At 29.4% G+C, this 8,717-nt stretch overlaps 2 protein-coding genes across 10 annotated transcripts; one reads left to right on the top strand and one right to left on the bottom strand.

The window, feature by feature from the left end:
• The first annotated feature begins 32 nt into the window (after positions 1–32).
• Positions 33–1,157, top strand: LOC123274307 (protein LZIC-like). Its single transcript, XM_044741890.1, has 3 exons — positions 33–173; positions 301–426; positions 671–1,157. Exons 2-3 carry the CDS (start codon positions 329–331, stop codon positions 1,149–1,151), a joined length of 579 nt encoding a protein of 192 aa, XP_044597825.1. The 5' UTR covers positions 33–173; positions 301–328; the 3' UTR covers positions 1,152–1,157.
• A 1,201-nt stretch (positions 1,158–2,358) lies between these two features.
• LOC123274298 (zinc finger MYND domain-containing protein 11) lies at positions 2,359–8,356 on the bottom strand. Of its 9 annotated transcripts, XM_044741867.1 has the most exons (9): positions 7,939–8,180; positions 7,785–7,840; positions 7,610–7,709; positions 4,998–5,739; positions 4,573–4,886; positions 4,386–4,418; positions 3,567–4,184; positions 3,258–3,461; positions 2,359–2,690 (listed from the first exon to the last, which is right to left on the bottom strand). In XM_044741867.1, the coding sequence occupies exons 4-9, from the start codon at positions 5,722–5,724 to the stop codon at positions 2,568–2,570; spliced, it is 2,019 nt and encodes a 672-aa protein (XP_044597802.1). In that variant the 5' UTR covers positions 5,725–5,739; positions 7,610–7,709; positions 7,785–7,840; positions 7,939–8,180; the 3' UTR covers positions 2,359–2,567. The 9 variants fall into 9 exon arrangements, with proteins under 9 accessions (XP_044597802.1, XP_044597807.1, XP_044597801.1 ...); XM_044741872.1 differs by lacking the exons at positions 7,610–7,709; positions 7,785–7,840; positions 7,939–8,180 and adding an exon at positions 8,187–8,356 and having other exon boundaries at positions 3,567–3,881; positions 3,978–4,184; XM_044741866.1 differs by lacking the exon at positions 7,610–7,709.
• Positions 8,357–8,717: the final 361 nt, after the last annotated feature.

The raw sequence follows: 8,717 nt of genomic DNA, 5'->3' as shown, positions 1-8,717 counted from the left end.
TACTGAATATATACAATAGTTTGCCGGTAAATCCGATTCAGCAGCACACGCGCTTACTCTACAGTTTGGTTAGGTACCGTGTTACCAACTGTCAAAAAAAAATTGTAAAAAATAATATTTTTCTATCAAGAAATTTTTTGCTTCAAAAATAAACTCAAAATTAAAATTTTTATGTAAGTATTTTATTTATTTAGATTTAATTTAGAAGAAACATATTTTTTTTTTTTTGATAATTTATTTATTTATTTATTGAATTTATATACTTGTAAATTTTATTTATTGATAAGATTTTATTTTTAGATACTGATAAAATTAAGAAAAAAAAAAAATGAGTCACGGTAAAGATGAAACAATTGGATTAAGAAAAAATTTAGAAGATCAATTAGAGCGACTGGTTCAGCAGTTAGAAGATTTAGAAGAATGTCGGTGAGTATTTAATTATTATGAAAATTAATTTAGCAGATATTTGATAATTTTAATAATTTTTGTAACAAGTAAATTTTAGCAAAAAAAATTTTTTTTTAAATTGACGTAGAGATTTAAAAAAAAATTAAAAATGCATTAAATAAAATTAAAAAATGATCAAGTGACTGCTAATTTTAATGTCATGAAATTATTTAAAAAAAAAATAAATATATTATTTATACTGATTGAATCTATTATTTTATAGAGAGGATCTAGAGCCGTCAGAGTATGAAGAAACTAAAAATGACACCATCGAGCAGCTAAAAGAACTGAATGCGAGTCTCAGAAGAATAATATCAGGAGACATAACTCTGATTGATCAGCTGGGTGCGATGCAACTGGCAACTCAAGCAGCAATTAGCGCAGCCTTTAAAACACCGGCTGTAATAAGGATGTTTGGGAAAAAAGAGCCAAAGTTATTGAGAGAACGGCTGTCATTAATTGAACGAGACGCTAAACTTGGTAAATTAAGTAAAGAAGCCAGTGACAGACAGAGAAGCGAAGTATTGACGGCATTGAAGCACTTGGGTGAAACGTTAAGTCAATCTGAATTGGAATTAATACAGAGGCTTACTCTTGATAATATTGACACGACAGATTTTATTCAAGTATCTGATTACAAGGAAAAAAGTCAAGTAGCTCGGGCAATAGTTAGTCAAGAAGTTAAAGATAATAAAAAAGATTGAATTTTATTCGTTTATTTATTGTTATTAAATTTATTTTACATAGTAGTTATAACAAATAACATTGTTATTTATTTATTTTATTATACCTTTTTTATAAGTTTTATACTCATAAATATAATAATGATACTTTTTGATACGATAAATCAACAAAAAAACTGTCAAAAATCAAAGTAATTCTTATTAAAAAGATTATCTCAGTATGTTTATTATAATACCATACAAGTACGCGCACTTTTATTCTATATATAATAATTACTGATATTTATTTTACTAAAATATCTATATATAAAAAAAAAAAAAAAAAAAAAACATTGCATTTGATTTAAGTTTTTTAGAAAAAAAAAATATGGCTGCTTTAAAAGTAACGAAACAAATGGTGCAATTTATTTTTTACATGCGACACTTTTTTCCATTACTATAATTATTGAATAAATATATAATTTGTTTTTGGATTATTTAAATCTTTAACAAAGAATAAAAAAAAAAATATTTATAATAATTAATTGAAACTACCCTGTGTACCGATTGCACTAAAAAAAAAAAAAAAAAAAACTAATTGATATCGCAAACAATCGACACAAAAATAAAATAAAATTGCACTCATTGGGCATATGCTAATATTACAAAAAGAATAACAATAAAAATAATTATAATATAATTGTTATCTTAAAAATGGAACTTAACTTCTCACAGATATATTTCTCTTAGTACTTAACAGTTTTTCTATTTTTAAATAATCAATTAACACCTTTCTTTATAATAACGAGATATAATATGAGATAATTCTGCATTTTTAATTTTATTTAATTAATTATTACATTGCTAATGCATTATTTTTTTTTTTTTGCTAACTTTTGATTCAAGCAAATGCTTCTACAATCTGTAGCATAAAGAAACGCTACTATATGCTCTATGATAATTATTTTAATAAATTCAAGTCAATATTAATATTATCAATTAATGAAAAAGTAAGTATTATTTTTTAAAAAATGGAATTTCATTTTAAAAAAAAGTTTTTTATGGAAAAACTTTTATAAATTTTAATATTTAACTATTAAGTTTTAGTTAAAAATGTTAAAACTAGATTAACATTAAATATATTTGTAATTCATAGTAATAATAATCATAATTTCTTTAGTCTATTAAGCATATTTGATAATATATCAGTTATTAAATACATATATTATATGTATGATGTTTAATAATATAATATTAATCGAAACTCTGAACAAAAAAAAAATAAAACAATAATAAAAAATGAATTTGATCAGACTAGCTGAATTGCCTACGGTAAATCTTTTTTGATAAATTTTTTCTTAAAATAATAATTTATATCTAGTACTGGATATATTATGACTAAAAAAACTGACGGCCCAGTTTTTTTATATTAGTCGTATTAGCTTGACAATAGCTTAGCTAACGTTTACGCCGACAGACACGTTTGTGCTCTCGTTGCCAATGAACTTGCTGGCAATCAGTACTGCAATAAGCTGTATTCCAACAGCAATGGTAAATAGCTTCAGCTTCGCAATTGTAACACTGTAACATCATGAATCATTGATTAAGCATTCGATTAAATATAATATTAAATAGACTCGCCAAGTCTGAGAGCAATTGTAATTAATTTTACGTCATTAATAAATTGTTTCACACCGTAACTATTATTAAAAAAAAATAATGGTTATTATTTACAAGTGGGGTCAAATCTATTTTTGGCCATATCTAGGTGAAAAATTAACATTTTTTAATTTTTTTTTCTGCTTGTTTTTACGGCGAATTCATGGTGGTGATATCAAAAATATAAAAAAATTAATATTTCGATAGCTTTTTTGTTCAAAAGTTGGAAAAAATTTTGGCTCTCATGTTTTTGGATAAAATTTCTAATTTATCTTTTTTTAATACATTTTTTTTTTTGAAAAATATATAAAAAAAAACGAATAATTTAAAAAAAAAAAATTTGAATATCAAAAAATTTATAAATTTTTTTGAAAATTTGTTAAAATTGTAGAAATCAACTTTTTTTAAAAATTATTCATTTTTTTATGTATTTTTCAAAAAAAAATTTTGTTCCAAAAAAATAAAAATTAAAATAATAAAAAATTTTACCCATTGCTTTTTTTTAATTTCAGAGATAACTTGTTGATGTTTTTCCGTAAGCTGTCGTAATTCTTTGGCATGTTCCGCCTGGAGTCTCTCCAACTCCCGACATTTGTCCAGTTCAAATTCCCTGCGTAGTTTCTCCAAAGCTGGAGCAGTCGTAGTTTGTTCTGAAGTCCTCCGTTCTCTCTTCATCTGGAAGCATATTACATACTACTCGAGTACTTTTATAGCGCAAATTAATCCCCATCAATACCAAGCCCGACAACAGATTTTTTTTCTAAACATATCTGCTAATAAACCTCAAAAATTCCTTACCTTTGCTGGTGCAGTCTCGGGCTGAACTTCCTCAGTTTGAACAAGTACGCACTTGGACCTGGGTTCTTGGGAACTCGACGTGACCATGTCCTCCTGCGAGCCCTCTTTCTTGAGCCCCTCCGGACAGGTACTGCTGCTTATCCTCAGCGGTGGCTCCTCATCGATAGCGACTGGAAGGAATGGTACTTGTCGCTCCTCGCTGGTGCTCCTGCTGCCGTCGTTGACCTCCGGCTTCTCGTCTGGTCCTCCATCTCCATCTCCGACTCCGACTCCATCTCCATCCCCGTTGGCACTCTCCGACTTTTCCTGATTAAGCTGTATCTCGGAATTTCCATCCGACATCAACCTCTCTACTCTCACTCTCAAGTCTTTTGTAAGTTTGACGGGAGACACGCCGTTCGGCGACGCTACCTGTGATCCTTGCGATGACTCCGATGACTCCTGGTGACGCCGCATCTTTGACGGCTTCGGACCCTCCACGTCGTCAGTTGTTCCCGCGGCATTGGTGCTGTTGTTATTGTGAGCTACCGATGAAGAACTCTTGGGGAGCTTCGTCAGCAAGCTCTGGTGGTGCTTCAGTTCCTCAAAAGCCCGGTTCCATGCGGTTGATCTTTTTATCTGTATAATAAATACTTGTATTATATATTTATCCCACTAAAATTATCAAAATTATCAAGAGCTTGCAAATAAATAATTTATAGCTGCAGCTTATATCATAATTATATAATTAAAATTATAAATAAAATTTTAAAAAACCCATTCATTGATAAATAATTGCTTGCTAATATTTCAGCAGCATATCCATTAATTTTAATATACCTTAATGTCTTTCCACTTTCCCTTATCCGAATGCTGTGTACAATAATTAACTATTAAAAATATTTAATAATTTTTTAACTTTACCACTGTCATTATTTTTAATTTAATTAGCGACTACTAAAGTTTTTCGAAAACCACACAGTAATTAATTTATAATATGAGTTTCCTAAAGTACTTATTTTATTACCTGTAAACTTTGTAAACTAGAAGTAATAGAGCGTATAAAAATTTTTTCAATATTAGCCCTCATGTGATGACCACCAAAAAATCTGACGTCATAAATATTTCCCTTAATCTCCATTACTTTAGCCGGCCAGTACGGGTAGCCTTTTTGTTTGGCATAAACAAGCTGATGAGGGGGATTGCAAGGTATACAGAACCACATTTTTTCAGATTTTTCATTGGATATTCTGTAGCAGTCAGCGCACCGGCGGATTTCCTTCAAGTCGTAGCAACAATCTTGGTACATTATTTTACCCATTTCTCCGATCACCGAAGCTTCTGAATAACAAAGGAAATAAAAATGATAAGCAAAAAATAAACAATATTTACAAAAATAAAAATGAAAAAAATAAAAAATAGTCTAATAAAAATGAAATGGTCGATTAATACCTCCATGGTATACAATAATATTATGTAATATATTATGTGCATCTGTCTGAAATTCAGCGAGACTTTTGTACTCATTTCTCTTGGTTTTGGCTTCCATGATAGCAAGGTCCATGTGATTTTTAATCAAAATTCCCGGACGCCAGGAATCCTCGCCTTCACTGATCCAAGTTGGTCCGCATAAACCACCAGCTGGTTTTTCAACAACCGAGCTGTCTGGCACAATGGTTCTGTTTGTTATCTCAGGCGGTAGTTTTGCTTTAAGATGACCACACGTAAATCCTAGGATATGATTGAGTGCATTTACATCATGATAAGTATCAGCACTGATTTGCTCACAAAACTGGCAAATTTTTTGGTCAGAATTATTTGGAGTGTGGCATCTGGGATGATAAACCCGGAAGCATGTCTGACAAGTCTGAACAAGTCCAGCTTTTTGGCACTTAAAGCAGTACCAATCGTTACCGTCATCCTCCCTCGGGTCCAACGGCAGTCGGTAGCTCTCTTGGTCAAGCCCTCCTTTGGATTGTGACTTTTTCAGGAAAACCAAACCATCCTCAACAGCCTTGTTCAATTCCTCCTGAGCTGCCAGCTCAGTCATATTATAAACGCGAGCAAAATGCCGAACTATTCGTTCGTTGCTTGGTAAACTTCTTTGGTGAACAGTTAGCTTTATTGCGTCCCATATTCTCTGGGTTGGTGCAGGATCTGTTCGTCGTCGGACTGACATTTTTTTAGAATTCAACTGAAATAAAAATTACAGATTATTTTATTTAATTAGAAGAATTATTTTTCATTAATAAAAATCATTATCAAACCCGTATTGAATAAAATAATTGTACCGTTATAAATGATAAAATTTTCCACAGATATCAACCCTCATAAAATATCCTACCCGCATTAAATTTTTTAGTAGCTTATGCAAAAATAAATTTTAGTATTAGTTAGTCATTTTACGAACAAGTTACTCGATGACAAATAAAAAATGTACTTTAATTTATTAACAACCATCGGAATTATTTTAATAACATCAACTTTTGTTTCTTTAATACTGTTACTGCGAAAAAATTTAAAACAATGTGTTAAGTCATTTATTTTTGTTTTGATTTTATCAGACTTATTGAGCAATATTTTTATAGGAGTACTGTTACTGCTGAAGCAACAAAATATTACTTCCAGCGAACAAGAGACGGAAATCGGAATATTACGTGATTACAATAATGATGCCAGTGACAATCACACAAATTTAGATGATTCTAACGAATGTGATTTTACAAGTCTTTTAATGAACTACGCCATAGTTATAGTTCCATTTGTTAATAATTTTGTGTCTGTACTTAGTAAATCATTGTGTTGTAATTACAATGTCGGATGTGTTAAAAATAAATTAAAAGAACTATTGTCGTCAAAAAAAATGTCCAGCTATTCAACAAGTATCGAAGAACTTGGCTCGCAATTTCGGTTCTTTAAAAGCCGAAGTAATAATATATTTACAATAGTAAGTATTGTTGGTCAATGGATGGTACCAATTGTATCACTGATGTTATTATATTTAACTGGATACGAAAATATCAACAGTTATGTAAGATCATACGAATTAAAGTGTCTTGATATGATGAATTTTCCATTTGATGATTGTTATAGCAATATTAGCAAACCAGAACAGGAACAGTTTGATGGATTAGATACAATTGATGCATTGGATGATATCAGTGTGATGAATACTACTGATTTTATATTTCAAGATGATGATGATGATGATGATAATAACACGTTAAATGCAGTTGAATCTACGGCTACAAATTCGTCAGAGACCAATAAAATAATCTTCAAAATTCAAGAAATAGTACAGTCTGCTTTAAATAACTCTCAAGATATTCCAGAATGGTATTTTTCAAACTCGATATCTAATTCCAGTAAATTGGAACTAAAAAAAACAAGAAAAATAAATAATATAGAAGAGAATTTACTTGATAATGAAATAACGATAAAGTGTATGAAAAATAATAAATGTTTAATACCACCGAATGTTTTGAAAACTCACATGATTCTCTTGATATTTATTATTTACTTTGGATCAATATTGCTGTCAACTGTTTACTGTATAAAAAGTAATTACACCTGTTTTAATATCAAACAACATTTACTCGCTGTGGAGTCAATGGATAAAGTAACAGGTGATAAACAAGAATCTGTTGAAGATGAAAAGGATAATAAAAATCAACAACCCACAAGTTCTGATGCTATTCAATGGACAAACAGTTGCATTGATGTACAGTCAGCTGAGAATATTAAAGAGGAAACTTGTGATGTAGAAAAAATAATATTTATTTGTAAAACTTCTGTATTGTTAGCGGTACTACTATGGACACCAATTTTTATCCAACTTATCGGTAAAATATTTATGTGTATGGAGTCATACTGGTCGATGAATTTTTTTTATTTAGCGGCCATGAGTTATGGCGTGATTAGAAATTTTTTAAACAATGATATGGTGAAAACTAAAAAAATCGTCCCACAAATTTGATTAAATTTAACCACAAACTAATCAATATAAAATTATAATCATAAAATTAAGTAATTAATATAGATAAAAAAAAAAAAAAATGTAATACCTTTTTATTTTGAGTAAATAAAATTATAACTTGATATCACGGGTATATTTGGATATTAAATAATTTAATATGGCCATCGATGAGGTTCAAATGCCAATATCTATTAGCATACAAGGCCTACGTATGTAGACTAAAAGTATGTTCGTTTTCTTATCTTTAATAAAATAAATAATACCTGTACTGCATATACCAAAGTAAAATAATAACCGCCCGAGTAATTGTCGACCGTACCTTGAACGTAACAATGACAACGAAATTTAATAATAAATATAAATAATAACAATGATAACAGTAATGATGGAGAAAATAAAAAAATATGATAAAATTACTTGATGAGCGCAAGATATTGGAAAATAACCATCAGTCCATTTTTATTTATAGCAGATAGTGGACGTTTAATTATGACTGGAAGATTATCAATTTGTGCTCCAGCCGAAATTTTATCGGGGATTTTATTCACAGTCACAGAGTCGGAGCTTTTTTTTTTTTTTAAGAACAAAATTATATGATATGACAAGATGGTATAGCTTCTATGTACTCGCTTTCGCCGCTATACCGACCTACACTTATTACTTACATGTACTCCGTACTCCGTACAAACCCATACACATTCGGGGTATATATTTACTCCATAAATATAAATTGTTAACTAAACACGTATACATATACCTATACCATGTAATATACTTATGTTCATTTTAAATATACGTATGTAGCGTATTCACATATCCCTCTACCCCTTCTACCCCCTCTACCCTTTCTACCCGTAATAAAAAATTACGTGTATTATAAACGTAACTTTAAATGTTGCGCACGCAGCTAATAATATTTTTACTTGTTATTGTTATTATTATGTCAATAAGTGATCCATCAATATATCAAAATTATTTGAAATTTTCTTGTAATTTTCTTAAATAAATTAAATTAAATTTATTTTTTTTACTTTGCATTTTGTTTATCATTTTTTTTAATTACTTTTTTGATTTAATCAACACTGAGAGAATTGATTAAAATAAATTAATTTAGCTGGTAAATAATATATAACTGACACTAGTTGGTGTAATTATTTAAATAAATGAAAAAAAAAGTTTGACAGCTGATTTGAAGT

Source organism: Cotesia glomerata, unplaced genomic scaffold, assembly GCF_020080835.1.
Source record: "Cotesia glomerata isolate CgM1 unplaced genomic scaffold, MPM_Cglom_v2.3 scaffold_29, whole genome shotgun sequence".
NCBI classification, from domain to species: Eukaryota; Metazoa; Arthropoda; class Insecta; order Hymenoptera; family Braconidae; genus Cotesia; species Cotesia glomerata.
This window is presented reverse-complemented; position numbering and strand designations above follow the sequence as displayed.

Coding starts and splice junctions, on each gene's coding strand:
- LOC123274307 (XM_044741890.1), top strand. CDS start 329: ATGAGTCACGGTAAAGATGAAACAATTGGATTAAGAAAAAATTTAGAA. Junction 427..670: donor GAAGATTTAGAAGAATGTCG/GTGAGTATTTAA, acceptor ATTATTTTATAG/AGAGGATCTAGAGCCGTCAG.
- LOC123274298 (XM_044741864.1), bottom strand. CDS start 5,724: ATGTCAGTCCGACGACGAACAGATCCTGCACCAACCCAGAGAATATGG. Junction 3,462..3,566: donor CCGAGACTGCACCAGCAAAG/GTAAGGAATTTT, acceptor GTACTCGAGTAG/TATGTAATATGCTTCCAGAT. Junction 2,691..3,257: donor AAATTAAAAAAAAGCAATGG/GTAAAATTTTTT, acceptor ATGATGTTACAG/TGTTACAATTGCGAAGCTGA.